The sequence below is a fragment of the Nyctereutes procyonoides genome, unplaced genomic scaffold, assembly GCF_905146905.1.
Source record: "Nyctereutes procyonoides isolate TBG_1078 unplaced genomic scaffold, NYPRO_anot_genome, whole genome shotgun sequence".
Classification (NCBI taxonomy): domain Eukaryota; kingdom Metazoa; phylum Chordata; class Mammalia; order Carnivora; family Canidae; genus Nyctereutes; species Nyctereutes procyonoides.
In genome coordinates, this window is record NW_026575139.1 from 33,154,433 (window position 1) to 33,179,400 (window position 24,968).

The following is a 24,968-nucleotide window of genomic DNA, read 5'->3' on the forward strand; positions in this document are numbered from 1 at the left end:
CAGGATACCCCGCCCGCACCCCCCCCCCCGGCCCAAGCGGGTTACGCCCCAGGGCGCAATGCAGAGCGACTCAGGCATCAGGAAGACAAAGTAAAACCAGTCGCACCAAGGAGAGGCAGCGTTATTTAGGCAGCCAGCTACTCCCCCAGAGCCTCCACCCTGTCCCCTGGGCCCGGCGCCCGGCGCTCAGACAGTGCCGGGCTCCTGGAGCCCCAGCTCCCTCCACGTGTCCTGTCTTCCCAGCAGCCTCCTCTGCAAGCCTCTGGAAGAAAACCTTCTGACAACTCGCGGTCTGCGGACTACAACTCCCAGCAGACACCGCTTCGCTTCGCTGTCCGCCCCCCTCCACAGGACACGCAGGCGCTCTGGGCTCCGTCAACAGGCTGGTCAGGCGACGGCCGTGTGCAGCTCCTTTTGGGATTTGTAGTTTTTCCGGAGCCAGCCGGGCCGTCAGTCAAACGGAAGACAACTACAAGTCTCGGCGGCCCCAGCGTGACGGACCCGGTCACGTGGCAGGGGGCCGACCGGGCGTGCGTGCCGCCGTTGATCCGGTGCTGCAGTGAGGAGGTGGTTCTCGCCCGTGTTGTGTGTGTGTGTGTGTGTGTGTGTGTGTGTGAGTGAGAGAGCGAGTGAGTGAGTGAGTGTGTGTGTGTGTGTGTGGGGGGACTCGGCTTGTTGTTGTCGGTGACTTCCCCCTCCCCTCCACCCCTCCCCCCTTCCCCGCCGCCGCTGCAGTGGCCGCTCCCTGGGCCGTAGGAAATGAGCGATAACGATGACATCGAGGTGGAGAGCGACGTGAGTCCCGGGGCTTCTTCCTTCCCGTGCGGGTTGTCAGGCGGGGACAGCGGCCGGGGCTCTCAGCGGGGCGACGGCGGCAGGGGGCCGGGCAGCCGCCTCCTCCTTCCCCTTCCCCTTCCCCTCCCCTCCCCTCCCCTCCCCCGGCTGGGACCGCCTCCGCCGCGCTCCCGGCTCGCTCCCCTCCAGGCTCCTAGCCGGAGCGGCCTTCTGGGACTGGAGGTGGGGTGGAGACACGCGGCCTTTGGGACCCCCCCACCTCCCCCGGTGGAGGAAGGTGCTGCTGCCTCCGGCTCCCACCCTATCCCGCTCAGGATCCGGGGGTCCGGGACAGGGTGCGCCCGGGATCCATTGTCCGCTCCCGGGGAAGGGGACGCCGCTCGGGACCTGCCCCCCTCGGTTGCGATCACCCTCTTCCCGTGACCCACGGATCCCGGGGGGTGAGGGGGGGCGGAGAGGGGGTGGGAGTGCCCAGATGCCCAGAGCTGGGTGCGAGGGGAGGAGACAGTGCTCTGAACCCCCTCCGGCCGGAGTCGGATCCCGGAAGGAGGGGCGGCGCTCGGGACCCCCCTGCCCGGCTACCGGATCCCGCTGGGGGATGGGGGCGTGGGGTGAGGAGGGAGGGAGGGGGGTCTGGCTGACTCCCCACCCGCCGCATCCTCCGCCGCCGGCATTTTCTTTCTTATTATTGAATGTGAAGTGTAAAAATAACTTCTATATTTTCTATTTTTTTTTTCTCTCTTATTCCAGGAAGAGCAACCGAGGTTTCAATCTGCGGTACGTCTCCTACTCTCCATTTCATTTTCATTTCCGTTCAGTTCTAGTCCTTTTTGGGGTCAGAGAGAAAAAGATTGTCCTATTGTTTTTAATACTGTAGTAAACTCTTCTGTAACCGCTAAGGTGAGGCGGGGCAGTTTTCTGGGGTTCTAGGTGGGGGGCGGGGGGGCGGGTTTTCAAATCTCCTCATCCTAGACTCTCAGGTGTTTCAGTGAGTGTAGGTGAGAGAAAGGAGCTGTTTGCAGAGAAATGACTCTTTCTGTAGTTTCCAGGTGGGGGATCTAGATGTCACTATGTAAGTGTAAAATGAGAAATGTCATTCTGAAGTAAATTGTATTATTTCGGGGCAAAGTGGTCAGATTTCGTTTGGCACAAGCAGATTCTAAACCATACATGCACAGTTATGTGAAGCTGAAGCCACATGCAAAAAATCATCTTTAACCAAAAGTCACGTGGTCATGTGACTGCTGTAGACCTATAGAATCTGGCACAACCTGGTGTCATTCTAATGCAGAAATTAGAAATGTAGAGGAACCAAAGGTTGAATATGAAAGCGTCACAAACTGCTTATTTTGGTCTGATTGAGTTGAAGGAGAGGTATAAAGAAAATGGAAAAATTGTCAAGGAAAGGTGGCATTGCAGAGATAGATTTGCTAAAAGGTGGTGGTTGAGACCATACAATGTTATCAGTAAATTTCTCAGGGTTTGGTATTAATGTTGTCAGTAGACGGTTCTGTGGATTTGGATAGATACTACTCTCGTGCCTTTCCAGTTTGGGACAGTACCATGAATAGATTAGAGAAAAAAAAAATAGACACAAAAAAAATCAGAGTCAGAGAGAGGAAGAGAAATACATCAGAGTGTCTAACATTTGACAGATGGGAACAGTACGAAGTTTATAGAATGGGGGTCAAAAATTCAGATGCCTCTGGGGGGCCCAGGCAGTAAGATCGTTGGGAATAAAGAGTGGAGGTGAGGACTGGTTCTGGAATGCACATGTCTCATCTGAAAAGGCAATCACTAAACTCCGGTGGGGTGTTGTTATGTGGGAGTAAGGGCTCACTGTTGCCAGATCTTATTTTTAAAGAAAGTCTAGAAACCCAGATTTTTATGTTATTTTTCTGATTTTTGAAATGATGTTTGGGACAGCCAGGTTGTTTGGGAACTTGTTAGAATATGCAGGATGACACTTTGGTACCTCTGGTATCCCAGGATAAAAGCAAGTCCTCTTCCTTATATCTGTTCTTTTTTAGAGCAAGCAAAGTTTCTGTAGGTTGTCCATGCAGATAGGCATTAAGAAAAAATATTGTTTATTGAGAGCTGATATTTGCTGTAAAATCTAGAGTACGCAGTTGTTCCAGAAGATTTTAAAAATTATCCCTGGGTAAAAGTCACCATAAAAGGTTTGTTTTATCTTTCCTTGATATATTGTCAGACACTTACCTTTACACGTTTATTTGGAAATTCAGTTCTTTTTTTCTAGTCACTGTGATCCTTATTGTGAACGTGGAGTTTCATGTTTGGGATCCAGTCTACTTAAAACATTTTTTTTTCCAAGTCTCCAGTTATAAAATGTGCCCCAGGGCTTGATCAGGATTGGAGGATAGGGATTGGTTAGGCATGCTTTGCAGAATCATTATTTGACTTGGAATTACATTGGCTTTCCAGTGAGAGAAAGTTTTCTTTGTGAAAGTTTGGCTTACAGCTCTTGAAAGCTTTCTGCTTTTCAAAATATTCATCCACAAGGGTATTGATGTAAATTGCTTTATTAAATTATTAAAATGTTTCCACTCTCCTAGAATGCTAATGTCATTGTTTTTTCTAGATATTTTTAGTTTGGTGGTAAGGTGCCTAGGTTTTTTTTCTCGTTGATTTTGGGAGGTGGGCAGTGGGAGTGAATTTGACCCTCTGTTTTTAATTTGACACCTCTACTTGCTGAGACTTTTAAATATTATCTGGCATAAAATAATCACCATAGCATGGAGAGAAGAAGCAATAGATAAATTTTATAGTATATCAAACAATTATCGTGAACAAGTGGGGTAAAATGGATTTTGGGTTTTTTTCCTCTGCGAATACATCAATTTCCCACCATTTAGTATAAGTAATAAATATATTTTTTAAAATTTGGGGTAACTATTCTTAAGCTTTGTATTAGTTCAGAAAAGGATGGGAACAACCAAGTATTTAGGACTATTGGAGAACTTTAAAAAAGTTGTATGGAAAAAGGTTCTGTGAGTCCTAATGGAAATAGAGACACTTATTTATGTTTTATGATGTCACTACAATAGGTACAGCCTTGCTGTGTGAGAAATATAAGATTCTCAGCAAGAACAGTTAGGAAGTGAGGCTAAGTATAACAGAAAGTGAAACTGATTTGACGAATATTTTTTTCTCTTGCCTCAGTGCAAACGGAAAACAGCTTCTCCGGTGACCAGTAAGCTTTGTTGAAGGAAATAATCCCAAACAATATTTTTATTACTAAATTTTATACATCTCACAATCCCACCAATGCTGTCTTACTGTGTTTTTGGAGGGAAGGGGTTACATTTTGAAGATAATTTTCTGGGACAGCTATGTTTCATACAAAGTGATTCTTTTGTTTTATTTCTGTTTGGGAAATTTCTTTTGGGAAAAATGAGAATATATGAGAAATGTAGGGTTAGTGTGTTAGTTGGAAAACCCAAGGCCTTTTTTAGCCTATTCTCCTTCATATCAGCTAAATGTGTTGGCAGTTACAGTATATTTGTTAACGGGTATAAAAAGAGATTTGTGCAGTTTCACTTGTGGACTTCCCTGATATGAAATATTTTTAACTTCTCAGCACTCTTAAGCAAAGAAGCACTTTAGGAATTGTAATCTCTTTAGAAGGGAATGAGCTTGGTCACCTTTGAGATTGGAATTTACTTACTCAGGAAACGACTCTCTGTTTTATCTAGAATTAAGTTGTGTGGCAGAAGTGCTGCACGCTGCGTATACTTTGTGTGTGCTTCAGAATGTTGACAGTGATGCAGAAATGCCAAGTTTGCTTCCTCAGTATGCCTGTTTGTTACAGTAAAGGGTGATCTTACGTTTTAAAATTCTTTTTCAAGATGCCCATAATAGGGAAATAGTTGATCATGGAATCCAGCTTGGTTTTCAATTAAAATTTCATGACCAGGGGATTTTTACTTTCTTAAATAGCTATAGTTTGATAGCATATTTGCATAATAGCATTCCCAAATTCTTTCAGGCCCAAATTATACTAGAAAAAAAAAAAGCCTCAAAAACACACATATTAGTAGATGTTAGGAATACGTAGCAGGCAGTCAGCTTCCAGCAGGAAAGGTGTTAGAAAGTTGAAGTTTATATCCTTCTTTTTTTTTTTTTAATTTTTATTTATTTATGATAGTCACACAGAGAGAGAGAGAGAGAAGCAGAGACACAGGCAGAGGGAGAAGCAGGCTCCATGCACCGGGAGCCCGAGGTGGGACTCGATCCCGGGTCCCCAGGATCGCGCCCTGGGCCAAAGGCAGGCGCTAAACCGCTGCGCCACCCAGGGATCCCAGTTTATATCCTTCTGTTAAGGACGTTAGTGAGTTTCTCATCCTAGCTACCTGTTATTTCATATTGTAGTTTTTGTGCTGATTAAAATGAATTAAGTTGCTAAGAAATTCCATTTTATTTATTCTGTCTGCTTGCCATCAGAAGTAATAAACAGATCTTTTCTGATGAGACTTTTGAACCTGTGTATTTTCCGCATTTGTGTTTAATAAGAGTAGCTTATTCAAAATAAGTCAACACTCTCTCTCCTCTAAAATGCAATCTTTCAATTTCTTAAAGGCAGTAAATGTTTAGTGGGCAACTCTAATTCAGTATATGCTGTGCATTTTTTATATGGGAATTAAGAAGATTCTCCCTGTAGATGGGGTTAGATGTCAAGTAGCCTGAAAGAAATAGCATTGTTCTGGAGAACCTTTTGCGTCCTTGAATAATGGAGTATTTATTTCCCCATGCTATTTGCCTACCTAGAACTTGCAGGAAATGAGGTTGCTAACTGATGCAATGCCTTGAACGAAGCTGTATTCTCTATGCAATAAGTTGGAAGGAAATAATTTAGAGAGATTCCCCTCAATTTTGAACAGACCTCCTTAGCTTGAATGACCTCCTGCCGGTTTAGCAACTTCTTGGCCAACAAAATAATGTTTGCTTTCAACATATAACAACACTTAAGATACACGTGCTTGTTAGTGTCAGAGGTGGACAAATTATAGGTGAAGATTTGTACTCTGGCTGCCAGTGTGGAAAGTTTGGTGGAAATAAAACTAAGAGGCTGAGTAAAAACCTTGGCAGAGATGTCAAAGCTGGAAGCGATTTGGTGTTGGGAGTTCCTGTTGAGCATCTGTGGGCCACGCTTCAGTATCACACAGCCCTTTAGGATTTCTGTTAGCCTGGGATGCCCTGAAGGAAGGGGTTTTTGGCAGAAACTGCAAATGGAGTGAAGTGGAAGGGTGGCAGCATCCAGTCACAGCTCCTATAGGATGTAAGGATGGAGGTATTTGAGAGCTTGCTGTGTAGACTCAAAATACTTCTGCTGTCTTCTAGAATTTTTTTGGTACCACTTGTTTTCATTATCAAACGTCTTTTTCAGTACAGGCGACAGAATACTGGCTAATTTCTGAGTTGAGTTTTATATGTTCAAGACACACAGTTCTTTGGCCCTTCCCCCAAGCCCCCCCTTTTAACTAGTTTTGAGTTTGTGGGAATATCTCAGATGCTTTACATTGAAAGTCTTTATCCTGTTTTTCATTCTCAACTCTGAAATCTTGGCCCTTTCAAAAAGGGTTGCCAGCAAGTAGAGACCATTAACAAAGCAATGATAAGCCTGGCAACTGGCCTTCCATTTGGATGATTTGGAGTGGGGGACAGGGGAGCATTATTATCAGGCTGGATGGATCTCTGAGGTTTGGAAATGTTTCCTGAACAGAATTCTCAACTTTGTGTAAAGGTTTTTCATATGCTCTTTCAAGCTTAGAGGTATCATTTAGTATAGAGTTACTTGGAGTTAGCATGTTAATTCTGCATATTTTTAACTTGCTCTTTCAAATGAGGCCTAGGGAGGAGAAAATACATCATTGCCATTGTCTCTGAGAGCTTTGAAATTGACTCTGGTTAAGAGAAGCAGCTTGAGGATGAACATGGCAGCAGGGATTGGTCTAAGATTCTACTCTTCTGCTAGTTAAATTGGGCCTGGAACCACCACAGAAATTCCATCCACTACTTCAAGAACAACAGTCCCCAGCCCAGGCTTTCTACCAGGCAGTGGACTGCTGCCTTTCCTTGTTGAGCCAACTTCTCAAACTTGGCTGGCTCCCTAGATGAGAAGCCAAGATTTCTGCTGATGGTCCACAGCCAAGTTCACTTAACAATCCTCTAACCAAAAGACTTGTCCGTTTGAGTCCTTTCAGGGCTCAGTGAATGGGAAGGGGGTAGTGCATTGTGGGGATGATTTTGGTGTTAGGTTATACCTAGCTCCACCCCTGTAGTGCAGGCCTGAGTGAAACCAAGTCCAACTTGATTCTAACCTTTTGAGATTTGCAGGACTCTCCCAGAAAGAAAACAGACAATTAGGATTTTATTTGTATCAACAAGAGGAATTGTGGGTAACTCTGCTGTCACTGCTTCTGTGCACAGCTCTTAAGCTGGGAGGAGGGCCAGGAATTAGGATGATTTAGTAGACAGGAGTATCTTGGGCTGCTGCTGGAGACCAAAGCTGGGCAATTAATTTGCATGTAAATAAACCATCTTAGGGAGTATGTAGCAAATGCTGGAATAGCTGATAGATGCCAAATGCCATCTCCACCTTCTCAGCACTTTAGGTATAGTCCAGGTTAGAGCCCAGCCCACTTACCTGTGTAGGTGACTAGAGGGGACTGTAAGTTAGGAAAGGACTAGGTACTTAAATATGCTTAATTCCTTCAAGTTTTTTCATCCTTATTGTTAGAAGGCATTGGCATTCTTCTTTTGATGCTGTGTGATACCGTGCGTGTACCTCTAGTCTCAGGTTATCTAGTGTCCAAACTTGATCACTCCCTCAGTTTCTCCATAAATTCCATGTGTTACTGAGTTCAGCAAGCACTTTGCCATGAATTCAGGCTTAACAAGATTAGGAGAGTTTTAGAAGTGTCCAGGCATCTGCCCTGAAAATGAGTTGCTATGCTATGTAGAGTTACGGCCACGATGGAAACCAGGTGTCCTTTTCAACAAAGCTATAGGTGAGACTTCAATTACCACAGCTGCTCCCAGCTGCCTCTTTCTAATATCTCAGACTTAGGATTAAATAATAGAATTTCAAGTCCTTTCATTCCCATGACTCTTGTCTTTATAGAGTTTTGTCTGTACATCTTGTCTAGTACAAGGATTCATTTGAGGCATTCTTGTGCTAAGCCAAGTTATTTACTCTTGTTGCTTCATATCTAAAATTCCTGGTGTCCTGGGTAGGTTAAAGCTACCCAAACTTTCCATATACACACTTGCTCTCTAGGTTAGCTCAGTACAACCTTGTGTATTCAGGGTCAGTTCTCAGAGTATATTATTTTCCATAATTCCCAAAGTGTGAATGTGATAAAAGTTCTTGCTTTTGACGAAGTTAAGCATCTGTGTTCCATTTGGAGGGAATGCCCTTTTTCTAGGGACCTGCTGAAGCTCTCTTGCGGCGCTCTCCAGCACTCTTGCCTGAAGCCAGAGTATTTTGCCATTGCTGATTTTGTGGCTAGTAATCATCCCTCTCCAGCTGATAGTTCTTTGTGATTCTAAGCCGAACAGGATAAAGACTTTGGTCCATGGCTATTTAGATACTGCCAGATAAGCTTGACCTGCCACAGGTGCCTGAGGAAGTTTATTCAGACCTTGTGGGTGTCAGATGATTTGCTAAGAACAAGCTTTCTGGCATAGCCTGTGTTGAAGGGAAGCCCTTGGCAGGATCACGGCGGTGGATCCACTTTTTAAAAAAACAGGAATTCAGAATGTGGTTGGTGTCTTTATCAGCTCTGTCATAATCTCAGATTCATGTATCTCGGGTCTCTAGAGGTTTTAGTTTCTATTGTATGGTTTGGTGAACAGGTCTTCAATTAGTCCCTTTTAGCAAACTGGAGACCTAGAGCAGACTTGTGGTGATGGGTTTCACATTGAAAGAAACACTGTACCAGTGACCTTACTCCTTCCCTAAGCATCCACCATAGGGAATCTTTTACAGTGGGGGTGTTAACATTTTATGAAGGGCCCCCCAGAGCTTTTCCCTGGTCACTTCCCAACCATGGACTGGCGGCTGTTTTAGCACATCAGTAAGTTGTGGGAGAAGACTGATGCTGCAGGAGAGTTACACTTTGTCCCTGTGAATAACTTTTATTTTACTTATGCATGAGCTGGATGCATCGAGCTACTTTGGATGTTCCTGTCGCAAGCCTTGCTCACCCCTTTCTCCCCCTTTAGCAGATCCTAATTCTGGAGACTCCTAACTGCCCACCTCGACAAATCCTTCCCAGCCCAATCGCCAGGGACAGCGCTGACAGCATATACTTCCAGGCTATTACCCGCCTACCTATACCAAGCAAAAGGAGTGACATGGCTAATGTGCTCTTTCTCCCATTCTTCTAGGCTGACAAACGGGCTCATCATAATGCACTGGAACGAAAACGTAGGGACCACATCAAAGACAGCTTTCACAGTTTGCGGGACTCGGTCCCATCACTCCAAGGAGAGAAGGTGAGTTTATTGAGAAAGCCGATGGCCACCACTACCTTAAAAATTGCTGTGGAGCTTACTAGGTATTTACATGTCTAGAAAGAAATGGAATCAGAGATATTCCGGTATTGTGGTTTCCTTCATTTTTGATTCTTTGGAGTATCATTATACACCTACTCTGTCTTTAGCAAATAATGACAGATGTGATGGAGCTGCTTATAAGACATTAGTAGGCATTATCGTTTAAAATTAGAATTATTTGTAATAAATTACTCATTCAAGAAATGATTATGACTATCCACTATAGTACAGAGAGTAGCCCATAGAAGTTTGGGATAACACGAAGGATTTCTGAAGTCAGTGACTCTCCATGAGAATTTCTTTCATATGGTTCAGAGTTAATATTTATTTCAAATAGACCTCTCAGGGAATGTATGTGAACCAATCTGGGCACCAATGATCTCCCATTTCCAACAGCTGTTATTTCAAGGCATATAAAGAGCATTTTAAATTATGAGACAAAAGACTAAAGGAAGGAGACATGTTCATATGAAATGGAGGGGAAAAAATGACTGGTCTTATGCTTCCCTCCACCCCACTGATGGCCTTCCAGAAACTAATGTTTTCCCTGGAGAGGTAGGCACCAGCTGTTTCTACATTTGAAAAACAAAGTTGGAAGCTTTGAGTAAAAAGCCTATGGGTTAGGGTCACTTCTTGGAATTTGGAGAAAACATCTGTTTGCACAGTTATATCCTTAACACAGAATGTAGCCAGCTGCTCTCCACAGCAGTTCACTTGTATGAAGGACCGACTGCAAAGAGGACCTGTGTTTTATTGGTCCAATGATCTACTGTTTAAAACAGCTATTTTAAGAAAAATCATTGCTCTCAGGTAGCTTTGAATGGCTCTCTTGATTTAGCTCTGTGGGTGGGAGTCCTGAGTTTTTTAGGTTCTCCAGAATTAAATTTAGAACCACTATAGTTGCACTTTGTTTATACTGCTGCTCTGGTAAGTCATGTGGTTTATACCTTATCTAAGGTGTGGCTTTCTATGTGACTGAAGCTTGGGGTAGGTCTGACCTTTATGAAAAAAACAAAACAGGCCATGTGAATACCTAGTATTGCAAAACCAGAATTTGCCATGGGTTAGGCCTACTTAGTGTGGACTTGGTTTATTGGCTTTGAACTAAGATGTTTACCTAGAATAACAACATTCCTGGGCACGACATTCTCTAAGCAGTATAGGAAATCCTTAGGATGGAGAGACTCATCCTTTTAGTCAGGGTACACACATGCAAAGGATTATCTCTTGTGCTTGTCTGAACTGTTGGTACTCAGTGCTTATTCATATGCCATGGCATCAATTTAAATGGCTTTGGTGAGCTAAATGGACAGAGCTCCCTTCTTTTAAGTCTCTCATCTAACCAGGAGCAGTACCAAGGCAGTGTTTCCCAGGAGGTGGCTTATGGCTCACTCCAGATTCACTACTGACTGCCATTCTGGAGGCAGGCATGAGAATATATATTTATAACAAGCAGTCAGGTAATTCTTAAGCATTCTTAAGTTTGAGAACTCTTTGGGAGAAGCTTGTCATAGGTGCTCAAGTATACTTTTTTCCTTATCTAGCTGATTCTGTGCTGCCATAACATTCTTCTTTAAGTCTTTAAAATCACAGTATCGTAAATCCTGCTGTCTGCTTTCTTCAAGGAAGTTGATGGTTTAAATTTGGTAGCCTTACAAATTGAATAGTTTGTCATTCATTGTGGCCCATTCATTCAGTCCATTCATCAGATGTTTACTGAGGCTCTGCTGCATTGCCAGGAACTGTTCTAGATACTAGGGAAACAGCAGTGAACAGAACATACAACTAGAAACTTTTATTTGGGTGAGGAAAAGATAGAAAGTGAATTAATAGTGTAAAATATATATAGCATGTTAGATAAGTGCTATGGAGAAAATTAAACTGGGAAGGAAGGGTTGCAGTTTTTAGTAGGGCAGACAAGAAAACTCACTGGCAAGGCAACATCTGAACAAAGGTCTGAAGGAAGTGAAAGGAAGAACCAGGCATTTATCTGGTGATGAGTATTCTAGGCCAAAGGAAGGCAAGTATAATAGCCCAAAGGTAGGAACCTGGTAGCATTGCTGGACCTGTCAAGAACAGAGGCCAAGGTGGTTGGGATGGAATGAGTGAAGGGAAGGTGACAGGAAATAAGATCAGAGAAGTAGTAAGACGAGGGGAGAGGAGTGGTCGAGGGGCCAGCTTATGTGAAGCCCATTAACAAAGCCCGAGGGTAGAAATTGACCAGGTGCCTTTCTGATTTCAGAATCCTATCTGTGTTATAATCCAGATATTTCACACTAAATATGAGTAAAGTAGCCGTGAGCCCCTTCCCATCTGAATTCCACCATCTGCATCATTTTCCTTGTCTGTCAGCATTGTTTCACAGATGCCGTAGGGAGTCTAACAGAAAGAATACTTTGTCTCTCAGTCTTCTTAGTGCTCACTAAATGTAGCAATTTTTTAAAACCATGGTATTTAAACCAAAGGAAATTGGCTAATTCTTGATTTGGATTGCGGTAATTAAGGTTGCGACATTATGTAAATAATCGTGAGTTGGGGGAGCTTTGATCTAATTTCTTACAGGGAAGGCCCTCTAGTCTCCTTTGATTTGAGCATCTTTTAAGTTCCAAATGACTTCTCACTTAATATTTGAATCATCTGTCATACATGTCCCAAGCTTTTTGTTTTTTAAAGCGAAACCAGTACTGAGTTGGATTCTAACCAGGAATGAGGGATACTTGTATAAAAAAAAAAAAAAAATAGCTTTAAATGTGAGAGCCATACTCTGCTGTTTTATTTTTACTATAACATAAACGTTATAAAAAGTGGTCACCTTTTACATTAAGTAAAAAGAAAAAATCAATAATAACCAACATCTCTGTTGCCATATAAAAGTAAGCACAATGGTTCTGTAAAGTTTTATACTAATAGAATTGGACATATGCTGTTCCTGCCATCATTACTGTATCACAGATGAGGAAGCAAGCTTGAGATCCTGATCCCTATCTGCAGATGGACAGGGACTAGAATTCAGGGCTGCTGATTGCTGAGGTTGATCTTTATACCACACTGGAGAGGTAAACAACTTGAGGATATTTTGAAGAAATACTGCTTAAATACTTAGATCTTTTTATTGGGAGCTCCCCCTAGGTAGAGCCAGTAATCTTGGCAGTATGTCATACTGGGGCTGTTATTACTAGCATACTCTTTCCTGAGGTGGGATACTTAGGTGACACTGAAGTACAGACAGTTGAGGATCACTTAAAGTCTTTAAATTTTTCTGAATCCACTTAGTTTCTCTGAGAAATAAACCTTATTGTTGGTGGTCCATTTGGGTTTTGCCATAGGTCCCAGCGTATGCAAGCCGACTCTCAAACTCTGTTGTTTGAGTCTCTTTTTTCTCATGTAGTTCTTCCACTGGACATCCCACAGGGAAAGATAGTATGGAATTAAAACCATCAGCCAGTCAACCAGAGTAAGGGAGTAAGGGCAAGAACAACTGTTCTAAGGGCTTGTGGGTGGCTCAGTCAGTTAAGTGTCTGCCTTTGGCTCAGATCAGGATCCTAGTATCCTGGGGTCCTGGGATTGAGCCCCATATTCGGCTCCCTGCTCAGTGGGTAGCCTGCTTCTCCCTCTCCTTCTGCCACTCCCCCTGCTAGGATTTTGTCTCTCTCTCTCAACTAAGTAAATCAATAAAATCTTAAAAAAAAAAAAAAAAAGAGTAACTGTTCTATAGGAAGACATTTCTCCTTTTTTAAACAGAATTATTCGTTTTAAGGGTGCTCAGTTGGGTACTAGAGAGTGTTGCCCTGTGGGTTGCTGGCACTGAGCTCATTCTCTTTATATGGATTCAAGACCTGGTAGCCAGCCAGGTAAAGTTTGCCTTTACATGGGAATATAATTTTGCCCTCTGCCCCATAAGTTAGCCCCAGCATCCAATCACACTATCTCCTTAGCATGGTTGACTTTAGTGATAAAATGTTCTATAGCAGCATTGCCATTTGTATAGTGGGTTATAGAAATTTCTCATCTTTTTAGTCTGTTCCTAAATACCTGCTTATCTAAATGGTTAATTGCTCTCTCAGGCAGTTGTACTATGGATTTCTCCTTTCTGGGTAGAGCTGTGTTAAAAAGAGATAATATAACCTGAGATGAAGAAGAAAACCAGGGTTTCTTCTAGTGAGCATTAAGTTCAGTATTCCTTCCTTTTGGGTGAGAACATGAGGGCCCTGCCGCAGTCAACTCCTACCACAGACTCTGGCATGTGGTAGTTCACAGTACATAGCTGTGGATTGAGAACACCAGAGGAAACCGTGGGCTTACTCAGTCCTTGAACAAAACAGCAACAGCTAACATGGTTGTATGCACCTGTTTAATTAAGACCCAAGACCTATGTGAGCACTGTAGAGGTTTAAAATATGTAATAGATAGTGTCTCCTCTTAAGGATCTTGTTCTTGTTGAGAGAGGATTATACCTATTACATAGCATTAATAAGGTAACATGCTGAGCATCAAATAAGAGGTTAAAATTCTAAGCTAATCTGTTTCATTTCCATTAAAGCCTACTTTTCTTAACATGTTAAAGTGTTGCTAACCAAATAGCTCCCTTATACCAAGGAACCTGATGATTCTTACAGCTAAAGGTCAGTCTCCTCTTCAACTCACTCAGCACTGTGACTGGAGCACTTACCCCAGTTTTAATTGTACATATGTCTGTGTGGTTACTTGGTGACTATCTGCCCATCTGCCACCCTGCACTAGAAGAAATATCATGAGGCAGGGAAAACATCTTCTTTTGGTCTTATTTCTTCCCTCAGTGCCTGGCACACAGTAGGCTGCAGAGCAAGTATTTATTAACCAAAGGCAGGAAGCCCCCTGTCCACCTAGCCACGTATACTGGGAGAGGCTCATCCCAGTGGACACCTTTTATGATATGCCATTCATTCAGCAGCACTGTTTCTGTGTAATATCTGGGCTGTTGAAGTGATTATCTTTTAAATGAAATGTAAGCCACAGCCCTACCCATTTCACCTCATTATTCATTAAGGTTATTTCCTAGACAGACTCCATCCAGCCTAGGCAGTTATTTTCTTCAAAATTAAGTTTTTCAATGGGGAACCTGGGTGGTGCAGTTGGTTTTAAGTGTTCAACTTCTTGGTTGTGGTTCAGGTCATGATCTTAGGCTTGTGGGATCTGGCCCCGCATTGTACGCCATGCTCAGCGTGGAGTCAGTTTAAGATCTGTCTCCTTCTCTGCCCTCCCACTGGTGCATGACCACATGTGCTTGCTCCCTCTCTTTCTCTCTCAAATCTTTTTTTAAAAATAATTTTTTCAAAAATTTAATATTCTACCTTAAATGTGTCGTCTCCATTGACCCCTGGGCTTAGCAACTATGAATGTATTGATTTATTGAATTCTTTGTACACTGTATTTATGTGCTACTGAAAACCTTCCCAGGGCTTTTCAGTGCCCATCGAGGTAAAAACTGGCATTCTGTGTCCTCTAAATAAGGTACTCACGTTGCCAGCCTTCTTTCTTTTCTCCTTCCCTTATTGCGGAGCACCCTCCTCTGTTTCTCCAGGAATGTCATTTATCGGAGCTGTTCACCTTCTCAAGGTCCAACTCCAGCCATATCACCCAGAGGACATCAGGGTTTCATAGTGAAGAGACCCCCCCCCCCCCCTGCCATGAGGGCCTCTTTCCTGCTGAAGCGCCTCCATGTTTCTCCTCACCTGGGCCTCCCTTGCCTGCCTGTCTGCCTGCTGGCTTCAAGACTCATATCTCGCAGTTCACCGCCCAGAGAACCCTGCGGTATTGGTCTCCTATCAGCCCCAGTGTGCACGGGCTTCATTCGCCTCTCCTATTCTCTCTTCCCTCTGTGGCAATCTTACCACCTAACTGAAGGGTATGCTCCTTGAGGGCAGAAGTCTTGTCCATTCTTCTAGAAGTGTCTGCAGTGCTGAGCAGGGGAGGGCTCATGCCTATGGAGAGGACTAGAGAGCCAGGAGGCTGTACTAATATTTTCCATCTTGAGATTTGGAAGGATACTGGATTAGGTTCCTAGGCTTTCCCTTCAGCATTTTTCTTTTTTCCCTGTAGCAAAATTGCAAAAAATTTAGGAAAATGGGAAGAAGAAAACAGTGTGTACCCCCTTTCTCTAACACAACTATAGCCTTTCCTTTATTCTAAGATTCTAAGACAAGTGTTGCCCTGTACATGTTTAATGTGAGCCACAATGCATTTTCAATACAGTTAAAATTTTCTAGTTGACACAATAAAAAAGTAAAATAACAGATGAAGTTAATTCTAATGATACATTTTATTTAACCTAATATGCAAAAATAAGTATGATTTCAATGAAATCCATGTATTTTATACTTAATAGCGCAGCTTAACTCAGTCTAGTCACATTTCAAGTGCTTATCAGCCATTTGGACAACAGTGCAGTTCAGACATAGCTCCCTGCTCCATACCCCATGTTAATGTCTAAAACCGGGTGCTGTCTTACAATGAGTGTCAAAAGAAACTTGCCTCCTTTTTTTTTCTCCCCTAAAAAGCTTCTGTTGCTAAAGTTCATGGAATAATTGATGGAATCTAAGAAGCAAGGAAATGATGGTATTTTCAATCTGTATATTCCCTTCTGATTTCTTTGTATGCGTGCTTTACATGACTGAAATGTTACAGCTTGTTAACACATAAGATGCTTTTTGCCCAATGATAGAGTGTTTGTATTTAGTCATTAGGCATGTTTCTTCTGTTGGCCAGTTACATTGCTTCCTGGTTTTTAATTATATAAATAATGTAGTGCTGACCATCTTGGTTGTAGGTGACTGTTTCCATAGAATAGATTCCTAGAAGCTGGGTTGCTGAGTCTATGGTTAAGAACATCTGGTTTTTGCTGTGTTGCCAAAATGCTTTCTGAGAGGATTGTTTTCATTCTTTCATTTCTTTTTTTTTAAAGTAAATGCTAAAGACTAGTCTTTTTTTAAAAAAATAAATTAACATATACTATATTAATCGTTTTAGAGATAGAGCTTAGTGATTGATTCATCAGTTGCATACAACACCCAGTGCTCATTACATGGTGTTCTCCTTAATGTATATCACCCAGTTACCTCATCTCCCTACCCATCTCCTCTCCAGTGACCCTCAGTTTGTTCCCTAGAGTTAAGAGTCTCCTACAGTTTGTCTCCCTTTCTGATTTCATCTTATTTTGTCTCCTTCTCCTATGATCCTTTGTTTTATTTCTTAAATTCCATATATGAGTGAAATTGTATCATATTTGTAAAGATTAGTCTTTTGACAGTATTTTGAGAGTTCCAGTTTTACCATCACTGGAATATTTTTGGAGGAGGAACTAATTTAGTCGGCAAAAGGTAGTAATTAATTTTGTATTTTATTACTTGTAATATTAAATCCTTTTCCACATATTTACTAGTGTATTTCCACTTTGGGGAACTGTGTGCCTCTATCCTTCATGGTCAAAGTTTGATGACCAAGTGTCACAACTTCATTTCAAACTGCCAAGGGCACAAGGAAAAGACTACAGGATTTGAAATAAGATTTTTGTAGGCCCTTAAACTAATGTCTAACTCCTAGCTTTAACTAAGCCCCTTAGAGGGCATGATAGCTCTGCCTTCCTGTAGTAATCAATAAAATGGTCCTTTAGGCTAGGGAGGGCTTGCCAGCAGGATGCTTTGAGGGGCCACGTGACTGTGCTGGCTCTGACCCCACAGCCTTCCAGCCTTCTTTATTGGCATTGATAGGAGCTCCATTTTGTAATGAATACTTTAATATAGACCCAAATTTATTGTGCAAATTCTTTAATTTTTATTTTCAGAAGATGTCTTATTCCAATGGAAATGTATGTCGGTTTTTCTGTAGCTTCCTCTTAACCTTAATATGTATAAAGCCTTGTGCAGATTTCAGAAAATATTGGTTTTATGTTCCTTAAAATATGTAGTGCAAAACAGATGTCAGTTAGTGAGGCAGACAGTACTATTTTCATTCCCCAGGATATGGCATTTTGGTTCTTAGGAGTACAAGGCAGTGGTATCATCTGCTTGGTAGGGTCTTATTTTGACAGTGAGGAGGAAAAGTGATAAATATGACCAAGATGATTACTTCTCAAGTCAGAGCTAGAACCCTAGGGAATAGCAGGGGCGTTCCTAACGTGAACATTCTAGGAGTACTTCTCTTCCTCACCTCTCTCCACTTGCTTTCTAAAACAATGTGGGTTTTTACACAAATCCAGATTACTGTAAGGAGATTTACATCTCCACAAACGTGTGAAACTCTTGCCTTAAATAAAAAATTTTGAGAGCTACTCTGTTAAGTGGGATTTAGTAACCTTGGATTTTAATTTTACCCTAATATCAGTGTTAACTACTTCAAGAATCATGTGGGACCTTTAAAAGGGTCTAATTAGAATCAAACTCTTGGGTTTGGGTCCTTTTGTGAACTATGTTCATTTCCTGCTGCAACACATGAGTTGCATTCCCTCTGACCCCAAGTACAGTTCCATTCAAGTGGGTGCCTCCGGAGGCTGGGTTGGCCCTTTCCTCCCCTTGTTCTTTAGGCAGGGATGTCATCATGCCAGTAGTGGTGGCACGAGCCAGAGAAGGGACAGGAACCTGTTGGGCACCTTGGCTACACCACACTGGGTCTTCTGTGTTGATTTTGGACCATTGTTAGGTAATGAAGCCAACAGCACTGTTGGGAGCCGGCATCTCCCCTCTGCTAGGGCTAGGGTCAGTCTGTTCTCTCATGCTGTCTTGTATCCTTAGGCTTTTTCTGTTTGCTGCTCTTCTGCTAGAAGCCTGTTTGGTTTTCACCAGTCTTTAAGAGAAAAAAAAAAAAATCTTCCTTCAATGGCCACTATTATTTACCACAAGCTACTTTTTTTTCATTTCTCATTTTTTCAGCCTAATTCTAAAAAACTAGTCTTCAGCTTCAACTCATCCCTATGCTCATTACCTCATCCCTGAGGATGATTTACCTAAACTCTGACTCCTCCAAGGAAACCATCCTCACCTGGGGCTTTATTGACCTTGTAGACAAATCCTGTGACTCTTGGATTGTCCTTTCCCTCCTGCTCAGACTCCTCTCTATGATAACCCTGTTGGTGCATTTCTGTTGATCTTTTCCACAGCTTCCTCTCTGCTCCCAAAGTAGAGGTGTCCTGGAGACCTGGCTACAAATCCTGACTCTATTACCTAATAGTAGGCAAGTTAGTGTACTATGCCTCAGTTTCCTTAATTATAAAATAGAGGAAATAATACATCAGAAGGCGGTATGAAGGTACCTGGCATTTAATAAGTAAGTACTCAGGAAGTGTTAGCTGCTGCCATTATTGTCATCATCATCATTCATATTGCCATAATGCATCCATAACTTTGGAACAAGACCTGGCAAGGCTGTCCAGGGAACTTTTGCATGGCTCCCAGAGGTGGAAGGAGAGGCTGAAGAGCCACTTTGCATTAACTCACACTGCTATGTTAGAAGCCTAGTACCTCTTTCATCCCCTCAGCCAGTGTGTGCTGTCTCAGGGCTGTGTCGGTTTCTGCTTAGGCAGAATCAGAATTGGTGCCTCATGCTTGTAAAAATTAGCAGGAAAAAAATTATCCAGGTCCTTACTAGGTATCCAAAGGCAGCAGTCCATCTGTGGATACATTGGTTTACCAAGTTCTATCTGCTCAGTCACACACACACACACACACACACACACACACACACACAGAGAGAGAGAGAGAGAGAGATTACTGATCAGCCAAAGTGCATTTCAGAAAACAGAAACTGAAAGCCTGCCCAGGGCCATTCCATAGTCTGTGCCATAAAGCCTGAGGCCACTCCACAGTCCAAACCATAAAGCCCAAGGTTCTTGTCAGGTTTCTTGTTTACTGTTCACATAGTAGAAACTCCTGAAGGCACGGAAGGGCCTGCCCACACCTTAATCCTGTGGCTGGGCACATGATCTCATATGGTTTAGAAAGCCAAGAAGAGGGGATTTTAGATGTCTAGCATTTTCTAGCTTCAACAGTTTGCTTCTACACCCTCACCCCCCTGGACTAGACATGCATGTAAATTTGGGGCAATTCTGTATTTTGTGCTTGAAAGTTTTTCTTGTTGTATTTTAGTTGGTGAGTACTCTGGGAAGGGCAAAATAAAGTTAATTGGACTATTCTTTTGGACTTGCCAAGGGGTGGCCTGGGATGCTTGTGCTCTCGGCAGGGGGTGGAGGAAAGGCTGTGCTTAGTGTTTTGGAGGGTTTTTTTGCTGGGTTTATACCAATCCAGCCTTCTTTGGGGACCTCTGTGTTCTGAGCATCTGTGAATTTTATCTTCATCTGAAAACTGGGCTGAAATGGAAACTCCCATTACTGGAAGGATCTTTTTTCCCCTCTTTGGTTTGTTGTGCTATACTTACTCCTCACTTTCACTTCATGGTTTCATGTATAACTATGTGAGGAAGAGACTGGTAGCACACAGGCTGCTACTTAGTGTGGTCATTCATTAGTAAGAGTCATCGCTGAACATTTGCAGTCTTGTTTTTTTGCTTTTTTTCCTTTTCCTGCAAATGAGTAGTTAATAAGAGCTAGTGTTGCTTTCTGGGAACTGTTAGCTGAAAAAACAGGCAAACTCAAAGAGCCTGGGATATAAATATACATAGCAACCAGGTCATTGATGAGGTGCATAGAATTTGGAGGGCTAGGTGCAGTCTGAATTTCTAGAATTTCTAAGAAATAGCCATGGAGAAAAAAAAATTATGTCTGTAGTCATAGAGCCCAGAATGTACCTGTCTCCTGGGTGCTTATAAACTTCCTCACTACTCTGCCAGCTATCCTACAGTACTTCTTTAAAATTCCATCTCTAGTATCCAGAGAAGCAGAGTATTTTAATTAGTCCTTTCTAATTATGTGTGTGTGGGGTGGGGATGTTCTTCCATTTTATCCCCTAATAATTACATCCTAGTAAGTTCCCTTCGGCAGAAATGGGAAAAGCATCTATGCAGCCAGAGTTGCAAGCCTGCATTGCTGGGTACTCTCATTCTTCCAACATAAGCTGACTTACTCAGGAAACACACCTGGCTCAGTCTCCACTCTTGTACCCTTGCTGTGCTATTCTCTCTGCCCAGAGTGACCCTTTCCCACAGATGTCACCTCAGTTGTGTGTTTGTGCGCTCGCGCCTGCACACACACACAGCAAAGGCCAATGCCTGGCATACAGTAGGTAATTGCCCCAGCCAGAAGCCATCTTTCCTGTGGCCTTTCTAATCTGTACTACTCAAGTTACACTTGTCGGTGCTGCCTTGTGATTTGCCTGCGTATAGATATATTTATCTCCTCAGCTAGATAGTAAGTAAGCTTCTGGGCCAAAGAAGCCATGACTAATACATTTTGTTTCCCCACAGTGCTCAGTACCTTGCACATAATTTGCAGCAGATAAAAATGGTTAAATATGAGCAATTTCCTTTTGAGGAAATTGCCTTAAGCATGCTATAAGAGGAAAGCCTGAAAGTTCTAGTACTTTTGAGGACTAGTAAATAAATCCAGGCCTTGCAGTCTTCTCTGATATGCTGCCCAGCCTGAGGTATAGACATTGAGGTTGTCAGGGTTTAATACAAGTGGATTTAGCTTTGCTGTCCTGAGGGTAGATGTTTTCCTTGCCCTTTTCCCCCTGTTGTGTTCTGGTGGTTTGGGACATGCTAGAAGTATGACACAAAACTGTCCAGTATTGCCCTACCCTGAGTAAGAAGTTTTGCTGCTACTGCTCAGAATCCTCAGTGGCATGAATGCCATACTCAGAACCTAGAATACCCTGCCTTGGGTATCAGTCCTCTTGGCTTTGTACCATTCTACCAGTTTGGCTGGTTAGCTGCCTGGCCATGAGTAACTCTGGCCATGTTTGCAGCCTGGAGGGACTCTTTGAGGCATGTTTGACCTCCAGGGGCACAGTAACCTGACATCCATTTTAATAGCTTATCAACCTCTTCCCCTAACAGGGCAGTGCCTAGGCTGCCCATGGCCATGGTAAAGGTGCGGTTGCTTCCTGAAATGGCCCAATCTCCTGCCCTTCCTGTGTTGACATCAAGCTCTGACAGCTTTCACTCAAGTCTCTTCAGTCAGGAAGGTTGAAATAATGACACAGCAGCACGTAGTCAGGGTTAGTCTGAAGTCTAGGGACATTGGTGAAAAGCTCTGCACCTACTCCGATTCTGAGCTGGCTTCCCTAAGAGCTTGTTCTTGTCTCTCTGGCCCAGCTGCCCATATCACTCCCTAGCAGAGAATGAGTAGTGCAAGCTCTCAGCTAAGTAGGATTTTAATGTTTTCAGACATAGCCAGGCTGAAGACTTTGAAAGCAGCCTAAATAACCAAAGGGGGATGGGAGGAGTACAAGTTCAGGAATTGGATGGACCTGAGCTTGAATCCAGGTTCTGCCAGTATCTAGCTGGTGACTGAATACACCAGTAAACTCTGAGTCTCGGGCTCCTGGTGGAGCTGCCTCCCAGTGCTGCCATGAGGTAAGCTGTGTAAAGCACTTACACATAAGCACAGCTTGACCGGCACAGAGACAGCTTCAACAGCAGTTCCTCTCCTCTGTCAGCCCCGGCCCACCTCACCCTCCTGTCCTGCTCTTGCAGAAAGGCATGGATTCCTCACTGCTTGGACGAGGTCCTTACTTTGTTCCCTTTGCTTTTTCTCCTGTTGCAACAGGCATCCCGGGCCCAAATCCTAGACAAAGCCACAGAGTATATCCAGTATATGCGAAGGAAAAACCACACACACCAGCAAGATATTGATGACCTCAAGCGGCAGAATGCCCTTCTGGAGCAGCAAGGTGAGCACCTGAGCTGGTGGGGCAGCTGGCCCTGCTGTGCTCTGGCCAGGTCAGGGCTTCGCACCTGGGCCTACAGAGTCAGAACCAGTTACGGAGTGTGTGCTCATAAGTGGCTGCGGCCCTGCTTCTTGGGCCTGAATAGTTGAGTGTTAGAACCATCCTGAGGAAGGACCTGAGCTGCCAGTGAGGGAACAGTGGAGTCTAGGGGTTGGACATTTGGAGACTTTTTTCTGACCTGATCTCTCCCCTTCTTGGGGCTCAGGTGGTCTGCCTGCAGTAGGGGTCACACCTGGCATCAGGTGTCTCAAAAGAGAGGTCCTTGGATTGGAGTGTGCTGTGTAAGTACCAGAAACTCCAGGTGTTCAGGGACAGTGAGCCCTCCCCATTGTCAATGGTAGTCCAATCAGGGCAGCCTATGGGCCAGGCCCATGCTGTTCTCCAATGCTCACACCCGCCTTTTCCTACAACCACAGGGGAAAGCGAGAGCTGATCAAGTTCTTTGTTCCTGGGGAATTCACTTCTCTTCCTCCCTCATGGAAGATGCAAGTAAAAGGAAATGCAAGTAACCACCTGGGTTAGAACATCTCAAATAAAATAAAATAAAATAAGATAAAATAAACGGGTTGACCTTCCAGGCTCAAGATGAGCTGATCCCCAAGGGACGGGCAGTGGGAGGTGGCAGTGGGTTGGTTACTGGGCTGAGCAGCCTGCATGTAGGGGCTATGTGTCAAAAGGCCCAGGTATTCTGTGTGTATTGGTGACTTGCTTCCAAGTGTCCAGCTTGTCTTTCCAAGTGGATCTTGTACAAGAGAGCTAAGCCAAAACTTTTCTTTGGCTGACACATCTTATGTCATCCTTTCCTGCTGCTGTGTGGCCTTCACACCCTTGTTGAGCCTGGCATGGCCAGGCCAGCTTCTCCTCTGTCATTGCACTGCTGGTTCCCACAGGGAGCTTATGCTCCTGTCTCTACACTCGGCTTCCATGGCAGGACGGTGACATCACAAGCCTTCTCTTTAGGGTTGGGTGGCATCGCAGAGTGGCTGGCCATGTCCACTGGGCCCCCAGGTCTGGCTGGGAAAGGAGGGAAATGAAGTGTGTGGGTGGAACAGCCACCAGAAGGGACTGACTTCTAAGCTACCCTGAGCCTCGGGGGCCAGCAAGCCCTTCGGAAGAACAGGCTGGACCCTGAGCTGAGACTTGGTTACTCCCCCAGTCTCCAGAAGACTGTAACCCGCTCGTTTGGTTGCCTTTCAGTCCGTGCACTGGAGAAGGCGAGGTCGAGTGCCCAACTGCAGACCAACTACCCCTCCTCAGACAACAGCCTCTACACCAACGCCAAGGGCAGCACCATCTCTGCCTTCGATGGAGGCTCGGACTCCAGCTCGGAGTCAGAGCCCGAAGAGCCCCAAAGCAGGAAGAAGCTCCGGATGGAGGCCAGCTAAGCTCCGCGGGGCAGGCCAGCAATACAAACTGTCCGTCTCCTCCATCGTCCCGTCCTCCTTTCAGTTCATCCTCAGAACCCTCACAACCATTTAAGAGACTCTTTTTTTTTCTCTCTCTCTCTCTTTTTTTTTTTTTAATTTTATTTTTATGTAGAAGCTCTTGGACAACAGCTCTCCTTCTCCTTCCCCATTTCCACAATTTTTTTTTCTTAATGTTTCCCTTCAGGGATTCCCTGTCCCCACCAGGAATTTTTAAACCAAAACACCCCAACTTGGCAGCTTTTTCTGTGGAGGATAGACGGCCGGCCGGACCTCTGAGCACATGGTGTCCCGACCAGCCACCAGCTCCTCCAGCCCTGCCGGGCACTTGCCCGGAGGACTCCTGCCCCTCCCAGGCCTTTCCTCCCAGGCCACCCTCACCTCCGTTTGATAGACTTTGTGAATCTGTGGACTGCTCTACTTTAAGAAGATGACCGGTTTGGAGTAATCAGAACTAATCCCCTTTCTTTTTTAAGGATTTTTTTTTTTTTTCCTAAAAAGCTATTTATCGCTCCTATTGAAAGACCAGATATTTGAAGAAGTCTGCGATATAAAAACAAGTGGGGACAGATTTGCAGCACAGTCTTTGGCCTGTTTCACTCCTGCTTCTCTCAGCCAGCCATGGGGAGGGCCGCATGACACTCGTGTGGTATGTGTAGGGGACAGCCGGCAGCAGTGAAGTGGTAGCCGCCAAGGGGTGGTTAGGGGGTGGGACAAGGAGGGAGAATCGAGTCGGGTAGAGGTTTTGTATTGAGGGCCAGTGATGATGTTTTGATATTTATTTCCTGCTACTGAAATTTGGATCTGAGTGAATTGTCCCTATTTCTGATGATGTCGGTATTGCAAAGCGACAGATTCATAAAGTAATGATCAAATCTTCCTTTCTTTCCGTGTGTATTTCTAAGAAATAGAGCCAACTGATTTTGTATGTAAATACCAAGAGCAATTTACCTGGTACTAAACCCGCACCCCAGTGCGGACCCTTCCCCACCCTCACCCTACTCTTGTTCCAACTGTCCTGGAACCCGTTCCCATTGTGTGATCCAGCCCTGGTCCTGGCTGCGGTCAGCAGATCCCAGTGAAGGGTTTTGTGTGTTTAGGCCTCATTTCTTTGTCTTTTTCCTACTCTGTTCCTGGCATTTGCTGATTTCTAGTGTGTACTCTGTAGTCTCAGTCCGTGTTTGATTCCATTCCATGGAAATAAAAAGTATGTTGTACATACTGCCCAAGAATTGTCTTGCAAGTTAAGGCTTTCCCCTTTACTATAAGACTATAAATAAAAACTTATTTTATCCTT

At 43.8% G+C, this 24,968-nt stretch overlaps 1 protein-coding gene across 4 annotated transcripts; it reads left to right on the forward strand.

Annotated features, from left to right (window-relative positions):
* The first annotated feature begins 495 nt into the window (after positions 1 to 495).
* On the forward strand, positions 496 to 24,968 carry MAX (MYC associated factor X). Of its 4 annotated transcripts, XR_008661683.1 has the most exons (6): positions 496 to 795; positions 1,546 to 1,572; positions 9,208 to 9,315; positions 22,067 to 22,190; positions 22,664 to 22,764; positions 23,445 to 23,572. XR_008661683.1 is itself a non-coding variant. In XM_055304253.1 (5 exons), exons 1-5 carry the CDS (start codon positions 760 to 762, stop codon positions 23,630 to 23,632), a joined length of 483 nt encoding a protein of 160 aa, XP_055160228.1. In that variant the 5' UTR covers positions 507 to 759; the 3' UTR covers positions 23,633 to 24,968. The 4 variants fall into 4 exon arrangements, 3 of the variants coding, with proteins under 3 accessions (XP_055160228.1, XP_055160229.1, XP_055160230.1); XM_055304253.1 differs by lacking the exon at positions 22,664 to 22,764 and having other exon boundaries at positions 507 to 795; positions 23,445 to 24,968; XM_055304254.1 differs by lacking the exons at positions 1,546 to 1,572; positions 22,664 to 22,764 and having other exon boundaries at positions 507 to 795; positions 23,445 to 24,968.

Bases quoted from the DNA above. Each gene is read 5' to 3' on its own strand.
- MAX (XM_055304253.1), top strand. From the start codon at position 760: ATGAGCGATAACGATGACATCGAGGTGGAGAGCGAC. The intron at 1,573-9,207 runs GTACGTCTCCTA...CCATTCTTCTAG, and splicing joins AACCGAGGTTTCAATCTGCG to GCTGACAAACGGGCTCATCA. The intron at 22,191-23,444 runs GTGAGCACCTGA...GTTGCCTTTCAG, and splicing joins TGCCCTTCTGGAGCAGCAAG to TCCGTGCACTGGAGAAGGCG.